This window comes from Rhodnius prolixus, unplaced genomic scaffold (genome assembly GCF_049639745.1).
Source record: "Rhodnius prolixus isolate KJV_2025 unplaced genomic scaffold, Rpr scaffold_4, whole genome shotgun sequence".
NCBI lineage: Eukaryota > Metazoa > Arthropoda > Insecta > Hemiptera > Reduviidae > Rhodnius > Rhodnius prolixus.
The window spans coordinates 15,200,427-15,213,751 of NW_027411614.1; the positions used below are offsets into that span (position 1 = coordinate 15,200,427).

Here is a 13,325-nt window from a genome sequence, read left to right on the forward strand (position 1 = left end):
AAATTAATTTATTATCTTGCTCCTTTTGAGTACATATAATTAAATAATTCCTTTGTGTTTTTATAGCCTGCCATTAATCTTAAGTTTAAATTATTAATATTGTTAATTTTTATACTTGTATGCCTACCATAAATTTTTATTTTAAGTACAATAATAACTCTTAAGTGTCTGATGAAAAGATTGAATTAGATTACTAAATAGCTATTTATGTAAATACAACGATAAACCACCTACGTGTTCTCGATCTATTACGAGGGTCGTTTGAAAAGTCCGTGCAAAGTCAGAGAGAGAGCACTACTGGCGCGTATCGAGATTATGTTTAGTTAGTAGCATCTCTTGGAAGAACACACACCAAGTTTCAGCCAGATCGGTCTATTTCTTTGTGTTTGGCATTCGTTTGAATCGAGGAAGTCGATTTTCAAAAAAAGGACGAAAAAGAATTTCGTGTGTTGATTAAACACTACTTTATGAAAGGCAAAACGCCTCAGGAGACTAAAGAGAAGCTTGATAAACATTATGGTGACTCTGCACCTTTGATTAGAACAGTTTATAAGTGGTTTCAAAATTTTCGGAGTGGCCATATGGGCACAAGTGACGCTGAACGTTCTGGACGCCCTGTTGAGGTTACTACTCCAGAAATCATTGATAAAATCCATGATATGGTGATGGATGACAGAAGAGTGAAGGTGCGTGAGATTGCTAGTGCTGTGGGCATCTCGAATGAACGGGTACATAATATTTTGCATCAACATTTGGACATGACAAAGCTATCCACAAGATGGGTGCCGCGATTGCTCACGCTTGACCAAAAACGAAATCGTGTGAAGTGTTGCAAGGACGGTTTGCAGCTGTTCCAGAAGAATCCGCAGGACTTTAAGCGTCGTTTCGTCACTGTGGATGAAACATGGATACATCACTACACTCCTGAGCCAAAGAACAATCTAAACAATGGGTTACAAAGGGGGAATCTGAGCCAAAAAAGGCGAAGACCGTTCCTTCGGCCGGAAAGATTATGGCGACTGTCTTTTGGGATTCGCAAGGAATAATCCTCATCGACTATCTGGAAAAGGGTAAAACTATTACAGGTGCATATTATTCATCGAGCTGCAAGAAAAACGCCCACGATTGGCCCACAAAAAAGTCCTTTTCCATCACGACAACGCACCAGCTCACACCTCAGCAGTTGTGGTCGCAAAATTAATGGAAATAGGGTTCCAACTCGTTTCACATCCCCCCTATTCTCCAGACTTGGCTCCCTCGGACTACTATTTGTTCCCCAATATGAAGAAATGGCTGGCGGGAAAAAGCTTTTATTCAAACGAGGAGGTGATTGCAGAAACGAATGGCTATTTTTCAGACTTGGACAAATCCTATTATTCGGAAGGGATCAACAAACTAGAGCAGCGTTGGACGAAGTGTATAAGCCTAAAAGGAGACTATGTTGAAAAATAAAAAAGGTTTACCCCAAAAAATTAAGTAGTTTTTATTTTTGCACGGACTTTTCAAACGACCCTCGTAAGAATATTATTTTTGGCAAACGCGTTTAAAAACCATTCACTATTTGTTGCGGATTTTAAGATGTAATTCTTCAATAATTTTGTGATACTTAGGAAAGTTTGTTTTAAGCTGGTGAATGTTTACACCTTTTTGTAAAACGCTCTCTAGAGTTACTGAATGAAAACTGTAGGCACCATTTGGTTGCAAATAGAAACCATTGCCAATGGATCCGCAACAAACTATTCTTCTTGCGTTTTTCTCCCCTCAAGATGTAAATCGTTAGTGTTCTCGATTTAGAGAAAGTTACCTTTTGCTTATTACTGGAGATAGATTCTTCATTTCATTACTTACATTCATTTAACTTGTTTAGCTTCTATTTAGAACAAATGAGTTCATTAGTTCATTTGACGGAATATTGGAAGAGATGTACTTACAAATAAAACAAGATCTGATCGAAAGAAAGTGGGCATTAAAGAAAAGAATCGATCAGAAGTTAGAGGAAAGTAAGCTAAGATGGTATGGGCATGTCAATCGAAGGACATACCTGGCTGAGAATGTCTAGAATAGAATCCTGCTCCTGAAAGAAGAATAAGAGCATGGGAGAAGGAGATGATAGGCAGGAGGTTGAAAGAAGGAGATTGGAATGATTGGAGGTAATGGAAGGTACTACTGACTTGAGGCGAAGGTTTGAATTCGTTTGCTATTTGTTTTTTTTTAGCGCTTCCGTATTGTTGAATTCCGTATGTCCATATTAAAGCAAAAAAAAGGCGGTATATAGTTTTCTTTTGTTCCTCAATCCCAGATTGAGGTTAGTTGGTTTTAGTCTCAAGAGAGGATTTAGATTAAATACCTTAAATATTGTAATTTTTCAATTTTATCTGCGTACAGTTATTTTTTATTTATTTTCCAATTAAGTCACTTTTATATATTTAATGAAATTCAGAAGTGACAGATCTATGGCCTAACGAGAACGTTCAAATAACTTCGATTCATTTTTCACTTTCTCCTAAGTTTACTCTACACTCGATTCTATCCGCAGCTAGCTCACTAACCTCACCTTTCCCTTCCATCCAACAATGTTCTAAAGAAGAAAGAAAGGTAGAAGTGCATAGAAATCGCTGATAATATTTCATAATCTAAGAATAAATCATATTTCCGACTAGCTCCTCCTTTAGTGCGAAGATCCTTATCGCTGATAGTTATTTCGTATCAAAGTCAAAGTTGCCATAGGCAATCTACATTATTTTTGAATAAATATGAGTTGATAAGAGAGAGTGACAGAGATAGAAACAATTATTTTAATTTTGTTTTTCATTATTTTTACAACGGCAATTAATCACTGGATTTGATTTATTAATTCAATATTGTTAGAATAAATTATTCCAATTTATTTATAATATGAATAATATTTTATGTTTAGTTTTTTTAAATGTTTTATAAATAAGATTTTTCTAGTTAATTGTAAAAATGCGTTTTAGATATCAACTTCCGCAACTATTCGAATTCCAAATGTGTAATTATCACCTGCTTCTTGATATGTTGAGCTATTATTGAGCAATTCTTCACAAGGCATTGCCAGGAGTAAGTAGCAAGGAAAATATTTCTGGAATGCCGGGAAGTTGCACGACCTACCTGATTGGCAGACTGAAGTTTCAGGGCAGAAGCTAAGGGATGCTTTTCCAGAACTGCACAGTAATCCCCTTCAATATCTTCTCAAAATGGATCTTGCCAACGAACTACTTAAAAATAAATTGTGGCAAAATGAACGAGAGGTCCTGTTCTAGAGCGATGTAACGTAGAGTCGGAGGTTACTCTTCTTCTTCAGAGGACTGATAAGTACTCAAGTACGATAATGGATTCTTTGTTTCCTACTAGATTGATGAGCTTAACAAGGAGTTGCATAAAACTCAACTGGGGCCTAATTGCATTTATATTTTCTTGAAGGGCTAATTATATTTGATAGTGCTGTTAGTAAAAAAGATGTTGGACCTTCAAAAATCACCACTATTTTGAATTCAAAGAATCTAAAGCTGGTTTTCTTATCACATTAACCTATCAGCCTGAATGAAATATAATGATGACATTTTATCTATAATAAAAAAGCTTAATAATGGGTCCGATAAAATACGAGTATATCAAATTCGAAGTTACTGTGGGTTTTTCGTTTTTGTCAATGTTACCGAAAAGCAATACCAAGTTTGGGCTTTCAGAGACTTTAAGCGTTCATTATGAATAATAAATCGCCAACAGATCTTGGCTTGGTACACATCTATCTCAAGGTGCATCTTCAAAGTGTGTCCTTCCAATGGATTTGATCGTGATTTCTAATAATTGTAAAGATATTGACGCTCACTGATGGACGCCTAAATTTTCTCTTTCTAGGAGCTTCTTACAGCTCACTGTTCGCTGATGGACAGTGTTGTCAGTAACGAGAGAACACTGTCCGGAGGCCAGTAGGGCACTAAATAAAAGCTTTAGGCACCAATTATCTTACACGTTGACGTGCTTTAAATTAAAATAAAAAAAAAGAAGAAAAGAATTTTAATAATATTATCTGCTAACCTTTGCATCCTTCGCACGTTCTAACTCCATAATGCTGACACGCAGCAGTATCTCCACAAACTGCGCACAGCTGGGAGGGTGATATAGCGTTCGGCCTCTCTGTCGGCGACGAAGATGCTGACGAAGAAACAGAAGCAGACGGGCACGCACCCTGACGGATTTTTGGGGAATCGCTGCTACTGCAACAGCAATAAATATTCTGTTAATAATAATTAATATTATTTTTATTATTATTATTTTTTTAAATTAAGTATATTTAAAGTTATGTAGGTTAAGGTAAGTGTAATTCATACGTGAAAGTAATTTCCGTTTCCTGAGCTGAACAAAGAATGCAGTGTCCTACAAATTATTATATTTATCTTTAAGCAACCCAAAATTGTAATTAAAAAAAAAAAATCTTTTATTAAAATTCACAACAGCAACAACTGTTGCAACAAGCGAATGCGATATAATATCGCTCTGGACGTTACAATGGCTTCTCTCATCTAATGTCAGCGTTCTATGATAGAACTTAATGGGGAAAAAATGGTTAATACAATTTACTCCGTACAAATGTTAGTAAATCAAATTGTAAATATTGCAAATATCTGTGGCGTATTTCGAGTCCTCTCAGTGACTCGATTTGCAAAAGTGTTTCAATACCTTGGAATGAGCATTTACTACTAGCTAACATGGAACCCACGTATCAGTCTTAGACTGTCAGGAACTAGAACATACAGCTTCGGCGACTTGTAGGAATATGATAAAATCTAACTGCTGAAACATGAACGACTGTTTTTACAATTATACTCAAACTGATATCTACGAGGGTCGTTTGAAAAGTCCGTGCAAAGTCAGAGAGATAGCACTACTGGCGCGTATCAAGGTTATGTTTAGTTAGTAGCATCTCTTGGAAGAACACATACCAAGTTTCAGCCAGATCGGTCTATTTCTTTGTGTTTGGCATTCGTTTGAATCGAGGAAGTCGAGTGATTTTCAAAAAATGGACGAAAAAGAATTTCGTGTGTTGATTAAACACTACTTTATGAAAGGCAGAACGCCTCAGGAGACTAAAGAGAAGCTTGATAAACATTATGGTGACTCTGCACCTTCGATTAGAACAGTTTATAAGTGGTTTCAAAATTTTCGGAGTGGCCATATGGGCACAAGTGACGCTGAACGTTCTGGACGCCCTGTTGAGGTTACTACTCCAGAAATCATTGATAAAATCCAAGATATGGTGATGGATGACAGAAGAGTGAAGGTGGCTGAGATTGCTAGTGCTGTGGGCATCTCGAATGAACGGGTACATAATATTTTGCATCAACATTTGGACATGACAAAGCTATCTGCAAGATGGGTGCCGCGATTGCTCACGCTTGACCAAAAACGAAATCGTGTGAAGTGTTGCAAGGACGGTTTGCAGCTGTTCCAGAAGAATCCGCAGGACTTTAAGAGTCGTTTCGTCACTGTGGATGAAACATGGATACATCACTACACTCCTGAGACCAAAGAACAATCTAAACAATGGGTTACCAAGGGGGAATCTGCGCCAAAAAAGACGAAGACCGTTCCTTCGGCCGGAAAGATTATGGCGACTGTCTTTTGGGATTCGCAAGGAATAATCCTCATTGACTATCTGGAAAAGGGTAAAACTATTACAGGTGCATATTATTCATCGTTATTGGACCGTTTGAAAACCGAGCTGCAAGAAAAACGCCCACGATTGGCCCACAAAAAAGTCCTTTTCCATCACGACAACGCACCAGCTCACACTTCAGCAGTTGTGGTCGCAAAATTAATGGAAATAGGGTTCCAACTCGTTTCACATCCCCCCTATTCTCCAGACTTGGCTCCCTCGGACTACTATTTGTTCCCCAATATGAAGAAATGGCTGGCGGGAAAAAGATTTTATTCAAACGAGGAGGTGATTGCAGAAACGAATGGCTATTTTTCAGACTTGGACAAATCCTATTATTCGGAAGGGATCAACAAACTAGAGCAGCGTTGGACGAAGTGTATAAGCCTAAAAGGAGACTATGTTGAAAAATAAAAAAGGTTTACCCCAAAAAATTAAGTAGTTTTTATTTTTGCACGGACTTTTCAAACGACCCTCGTACTTAAGGCTTGAACTGTGGAGCTGAATATTCAAATGCTGAAAGATTCCAGTCAGACATTCAGTGAGAGTTTTACTATGGCATAGTTTCTCTCCTGAAAATAATCATGCCAAAACAACCTTTCATCTGATTAACTGATGGTATTTCAATACACAGATTGTAAATTTTAAAAAGATTAAAAAAAAAAACGGTGGGTCTCGGTGAATCTCCTAGTTCTGGTAACAAATTCATGCACTTAATAACTGCACCAAGCACTTCTTCTAAGTGATAACTCCTTTTCGCCTCTAACTGATCAGTTTCAGTTAAATAAAGATTAGTCTATTCACAAATTGTTTCATCAGAAATATATTAAACGTCTCAGGCTGAATTTTCGAAATAATTTGTCTAAAAAATCTATTATTTTATGGAATTTACAAATTTGAAATAAAAAAAAAGAATGGGCTGGCGACTCCTACGACTTTGATTAAACTAAGAAGCCATTGGACAAACAACATGGATCCTTGCTCTAAGCACAAATATTTTAAGTAACAAACTTTGTTCCTTCTTTAACAATTGAAAAAAAGATATAAAGTTATACAAGGGACATGGTGACAAGAATTTTTTTAAGTTTTTGAATTCATTTAAAACTTCAAGCGGCTTTGTTTGTAAAGGTAATTTTAGTTCCAACGAATTAACTTCAGTGAAAAAAAGTGATCAGGTAAACTGAGCGAAATAATTTATTGGTGCCAGGCAAACTGATTAGATTCTTAAAGAGAATTTATATACTGTAAATGCAATTCCTCCAACTTGAACTGTCTGTTATCCTTAGTTTAATGGATTAAGTTGGTTAGACGAAGAAGTCAATCTAGTTTTAAAGAAAGTTTTTTAGTTTTAAACTAAGTCACTAAACTCGCCATACATTGACATCATGTCTAAAGATAGACCAACCCATTGGGAAATATAAAGGACAGCTTGATATCTCAATGGAATTGTGTGTGCGCTTGCTTGGTTTGTGAGTGAATAACAAGTTCAGTCATGCACAAGACAGTATCTATACAGCCTCATCTTCACATCCATTTAGAATAAACTTGAATACTGGAATTTAATGGTGAAAATTTACATGAATAACGGGTTATAGTGTTTTATTTTTTATTTTTTAGAAATACAGAGTAGGACCGTAATGGTTTGTGAAAGAATGATAGGTGGCAATCCTAGAAAGAGAAAGAGGTAGAGGAGAGTTAAGAAGATGATCCGAAGATCACGTGACATGATCTCAGTATCTGTCTGTCTGTCTATTCATGTGTAACTACATCCTCATCATCAAGATCATGATCATGCAGGTGTGGTTGTTCTTGTTGCGGACGTGATGACACTGCTAAACACGTAAAGTACACGCCCAACAAACATGATGAACTAAATGCATAATATTAACACTTATTAACAATCATACCGCTAAACAGCTAGCTTGTTTTAATTGCATAAATTTTAAATTATTCAGACAAATTTTATATCTATTTGTATACAAGTAGTTAAAAATCTAAATTTTAAAAATCCAGTTTAAGGAGGTGACTCCTTCTCTTCTCCTTTCCCTCCCACGACCACGTTCGTCATTTGAAACGTATCTCGACAAGAAATTAATATGAAATCCCCGACATAAGTGATTGCTTCACTCAACCAGCTTCAAACACTTTGCTAAATCCTGCTTGACAAATGTTCTAAAATCGGAAAATCTGATTTTAAAATATTGATTAGATCAGTGCGAAAGTGCTAGGCGTTTCAACATAAAAACTAATTTTTCAATCGAAAATTCTCCGACAAATCTTCGACAATCTTTTTTCCATTTTCAACATAATATTATTCATCCACAACCAAAGATGAATTCCAATACATCAAATTTCAAATTTAAGTCAATCCATCTAAATCTCCACGTCCAAATCTCTCTTCTAATTCAGTTTTGATAAATCTACAAAGACAAAACGCTTTTCCCTTTACGACTTACGGCATTTACAATAGTAGATAACTGTCACTCAAGTCCTTTCATGATACTGATTATCATTCGCATGAGGCGCCACGGTAGCCGAGCGGTTAGAGCGAGACCTGCAAAGCTAACATGTATTGCGGTACTGGGTTCGATTCCCGACCTTAGGCCTTGGATTTTATTTAATGTTAATAAAAGAAATTTACAGTAAAGTATGTTTGCTCCACCACCGTCCACGACATCTAATTGGTAATTGGACGTAAAATCCGCCTGAAAAAATAGACAATTACTTTACTTTTTAGAACGATTCATTCCTTGCTTTGAGACCCGATAGGATTAAATAAATAACTAATGTTTAGTATAAATTGCAAGTTTCAAAAAAAATAAATTGAACACTTAGACCTTGGGCACACAGAAAGCGGTTTGTCGCGGCAGGCAGCGATCTAGCGGTCGTCGCGGCGGTCTGCGATATGGGGACGTCACACAGGACGCGATCCTTTTGTTAGAGCGGTCCAGCTTGGTCACTTTTCTTGTGAAGTAGTAGTGCGTTTACTTGTTATTTGTTTTGTTATTTGTTATTTGTGAGACCTGCGAAGCTATTATGTATTGCGGTACTGGGTTCGATTCCCCGACCTTAGGCCTTGGATTTTATTTAATGTTAATAAAAGAAATTTACAGTAAAGTATTGTTTGCTAGTCGCCTCGTCCACAACAACTAATTGGTAGTTGGACGTAAAGCCCCGCCTGAAAAAATAGGCGATTACTTTACTTTATCATACACAGAACATAGTTTATTTACTTGATCAATAAGGCAATTATAAATTCTTAGATAAAGTTATTTAAAACAAGAGGACATTAAAATTACTACAGTTGCCCCAATCGGTAAAGTTGAGGGAGAACCTAGCCTTAAACAAAGCAAGAAAATTGTGTAATAAAGACTAATATTCCATCGTAAACCTCGACACCAAAATTGAACTAGAATACAGATTACGAAGGTTTATTGTTAGACTCGGAAAAAGTTATTTGATTGTTTCCATTCACTGGAAAGAATCTGTAGGGGTAAAAAATGATTTGATTATAATTTTCTATTTTTTATTTTAATGTGATCCTACCAAAAATGAGTTAAATTAAAGGATAAACTTAGTTACGATTCCCATGTTTCAGCATTGTAACCATTAGACTCCTACTTTCTTATATTATTTCTTAAGATTGCCGTTTAAAATAGATTAAATACAAGTTATTGTTAATTATTTATTCACTATTTTATTGAACAAATTTGTTTTAAATTTTTAATTAAGACTTAAGAAATCCCATTTTAATTAATGCTTTTAACATTTAAACCAATTCAAATAATTAAAAACCATCTCTGAATCGTACGAGTTTTTAGATCATCTTAATTCAAATCTTGATTTTAATCTACATCCATTGAATCCAAAGGCGAATTCATTTTACCCATCACAAATCAGATCTCCAATTCAGGTTGTGATCTATATTGTTCTAGAAATTTGAACTTTCTAATGCTTTCTGGGTAATATAGGTAACATCGCCACTGGTCACTTTACTTATGAACATTTGGTTAATAACATACGAATGATTTAGTAAAAAACATCCGGGAGAAAAATGACTCATTTATTGACTGCCCGCTCTTATTGCTCGGGATCCTGTTAAGATTAAGAAGAAAGATAATCTGGTGCGATAAAGGTTTCAAGGACATCTATTTGTCCAGGGACAGAATCATTACCAGAAGAGGCTGTCCCGCATATATTTGATCTTAATACATTCTCCCTAATAAATGCTGATATTTTGAACATTTTTTAATTAGGTGACATACAGTTACGAGTTGTGGCATCATTCTAATCCTGTAAATAATAAGGGAATGATTATTTATTCACTAAAAATCGAGAGAACAATAAGATCCAGCTTTCAGTTCTAGCATCAATTGTTTCTTATCTCTTAACTAACATAGACTTTTGTAACCACTCAATTATTTTAATTATCTAGATTATTGACAAACGCCTACATAATTTGCTTTAATATTGAACCTACTCTCACCTACTCTATATTAAAATGACTAATGATTAATATCTACAGTTTGACAATATGACGGTTACTTGTATTTGATTTATAAGTCGTATCAGTTGAATCAATATTTTGCTAGAACGGGCAGTTTTAACCGATTATTTACATTTCCTTAGTTTTGAAGTCGAATTATATTATTCAAACCGTGCTCGAAAAGATACTTCTCTCTCAGGAAGAGTCTTCACAGCTTTCATCGGAAACCCTTTAAATAATTCAAGCTGTATTCCGAATAACTTAGCAGACTTTCCCATAGGGGGAAGTGGATTAGCCACTTCTTCAGGGTATTTGGCTTTCCAACGAGTATCCCAGCCTAACAACATGAACATGAGCAACATACACTGTTACATCCCAATACATTCACACAGTACACATAGGGCATAGTCATTTGTACAAGGAGGGGCTTATTAGCTCGGAACTGTTGTGCAGATTGTGTCAGGATGAGGAGGAAACGGCCTCTCACTGGCTGTTCGATTGTGTTGCAATCGAATGGTTACGCTATGAAACCTTTGGTCCCAAAGTAGATAGTAGCGTAAAAAGAACTAGTAGGGAAAGTCCTCCACCTCTTTAGTAGGGGAGGTTTCGTCCACTAGATCCAAAAAGGGGATGACACAATAAGCCTCTTTTGGCTGCGGTCATGGGACATAGGTCCCACACCGATAATCTAATCTAATCTAATCTAGCAGAAGACTTAATTGCCTATCAACAAGAAACTACAATGAAGCTCTTCTGATTTCGGACGTGATTGACAAAGAAAGCAACTAAGAGGATCGGCAAGTTGCCTAAAGTAAGTCACCAATATTGTACGAGTATGTAGCTCTGATGTAGAGGAACCTTCCGTCAGAAAGTAATTTTTATGATAGACAAAATAAAGAATAATGGGATTGGAGATGCACAGAGATGCCTAAAAAGGAACCGCCTGACAAAATGGTTTTGGGTTTTTTTATAGACTGAATAGTGGTTTTCTGGGGAAAGGTTTAGGAGACTTATCAAGTTTAGTCCCTTTAAAAGTATAAATCATGCTTCGGCCCGTTTTACAAAAAACCTCATTTTGTGATGGACATTAAGGAGCAGTTTCTTTGTTAACAAAAAACCCCAAACTATTAAGAAGATAATCCAATTAATTGATCATTAAAATTGATGAAAACCTCAACGCAATAACTATGAGTCACGGCCTTCTTCATTATGGCATCAAAAATACCAAGCGTAACAGTTTATTGATTATCTTATAAAACACCACTACCACGGCGCTAGATGATGCCAGTATTTACCGCAAAACATGATGGCTGGGAAAATGCAACTGAAAATATCTCAGATTACATAGTTAAGACAAATTTGTTTTTTCTTTTTTAAGTTAAATGCAAATCTGTTGAAACGTAACCATTTCTCGCCAAATTTTATGTATCTTTCATAAGATTGAGCATAAAAACAGCTGTATGCCTCTATTATTTTAATGTTTATCTTCTTATATATATTTATAATAAAATAAGTACATAAAATACGACCTTGCCTAAAGCGTGTACACCCCTCCAGCCTAATTCAAAGAACTTCACGTACAATATGGGGCAGCCCACTTATCTCAATTTCCTCATTTTTTCCTATTTTTATTTTATCTTCGCCCACTGCCTTGCTGATTTCACTCATTTTCATCTATTTGCCTTTTTCAACGTTTTTTCTTCCCTCTTTTGTCTAGCTTGATAATTTTAAGAATAATTTACGATTGTATCAAATAACTCGCTTCAACATATTATAATGAATTTAACTATTATCTACCCTGATAATTATCTAATCTAAATACATTAGAATAATTAAAGAGTTTAATGTGACTCACAATCCAAGGTCCTTCCCCAGCGGGGGTATCAGATTTATGTTTTAAAATTTCTTTAAATATAAATTAATAATTTAGGATTTCACATTTTATTTTTATGGTTAAATTATGAGTTTACATTAAATGATACGCATGCTTATATACAACCCATTTTTGACCATTTTTCTTCTACAAATTTAATTCGTTAGATTTATTGTGCTTTAATGGAACTGAATGGATTGAATATAAAATTTTTTTGTTAAATTCAAGTGATTATTAGTTCCCAAAATTTGTAGATGCTATTGAACAAACACCCATTTTGTGTTATTTTATTTTATCATGTAATTATCTTTGAAAGATTTCCAATTTTTGTTTTTGAATATTGTACCAATTTCAAGCAATGATGGCTGTTTTCTTACAACAGCTTGCTACTATTTAGTGACGTATGTTTTCCTCTAAGTATTCCGATTATATCCGTTACTGCCAAATGATATGAATCATTAGTGAATATTTATTGTTACGAACAATGAAAGTGAAAGAAAGATAAGCAATTAAACATCGAGCGATTTATTTATTTGGAGTTTTTAATTGAATCACCTTCAGTGTTTCTTTAACGTGTTTATTTAATAAATCAATTTCATTCAAATCACGTTCCTTTTTCACTTAATATTGAATCAATTAGTTTAAAATCATAAGCGATTTTGTAAAATGCTGTTCCTCAATCATTCAAATTCCTTCTCACAATCCTCGACTGGACTGTGGTCGCCTGTTCGGGACTGTAAACAAATATATTTTTTTAATACAGTATTTTCTTTTTAGTATCTTTTTGTTCAAGGTAATGCTTTAACATCTGTTTGCCAATTCCATCGAAACATGATTTCGGCTGTCTTTCTTGATCAGACCATTTGACATGTGAGTAAAAGCTATTGAATCCCAATAGGAAACGTACCCGTTGGTTATTAATATATTTCGCCCAAACGTTGGTAATCAGCACAACTGAAATCTATAACATAAGAAAACAGTTCCAGACGAAACCATCAAATCATCTTCAAGTCAAAGGTGATCTTTGTTTACATTTGATGCTGACAACATCAATGGCATTCTTTATTAAAGAAATTATAAGAAGACGTTTATCGCAGTTTAATTAATCATTTGTAGCTACGTTTGATTTATGGCTCATTTGATTTATTGATCGTTTTAGCTTGAACAACAGTAATCATTTAATTACAGATTATGTAACTCATAATATCTAAAATGAATCATCGTTTTAATACAAAACTGTAAACTGTAAATCCCTAGCTTTCGACCTAGGGACTAGGGTCATCTTCAGG

The 13,325-nt window shown here is 35.2% G+C and overlaps 1 protein-coding gene across 7 annotated transcripts in view; it reads right to left on the bottom strand.

Moving 5' to 3' along the window:
* Nucleotides 1–13,325, bottom strand: part of LOC141455988 (probable nuclear hormone receptor HR38) — a 248,493-nt gene that overhangs the window by 43,551 nt on the left and 191,617 nt on the right. For 6 of the 7 annotated variants that reach the window (XM_074131536.1, XM_074131534.1, XM_074131532.1 and 3 more), the window contains one exon: nucleotides 4,060–4,238. In XM_074131536.1, coding sequence (XP_073987637.1) covers nucleotides 4,060–4,238 — 179 coding nt within the window. The remainder of the gene's footprint in view (nucleotides 1–4,059; nucleotides 4,239–13,325) is intronic. The other variant, XM_074131533.1, reaches the window with a different exon arrangement.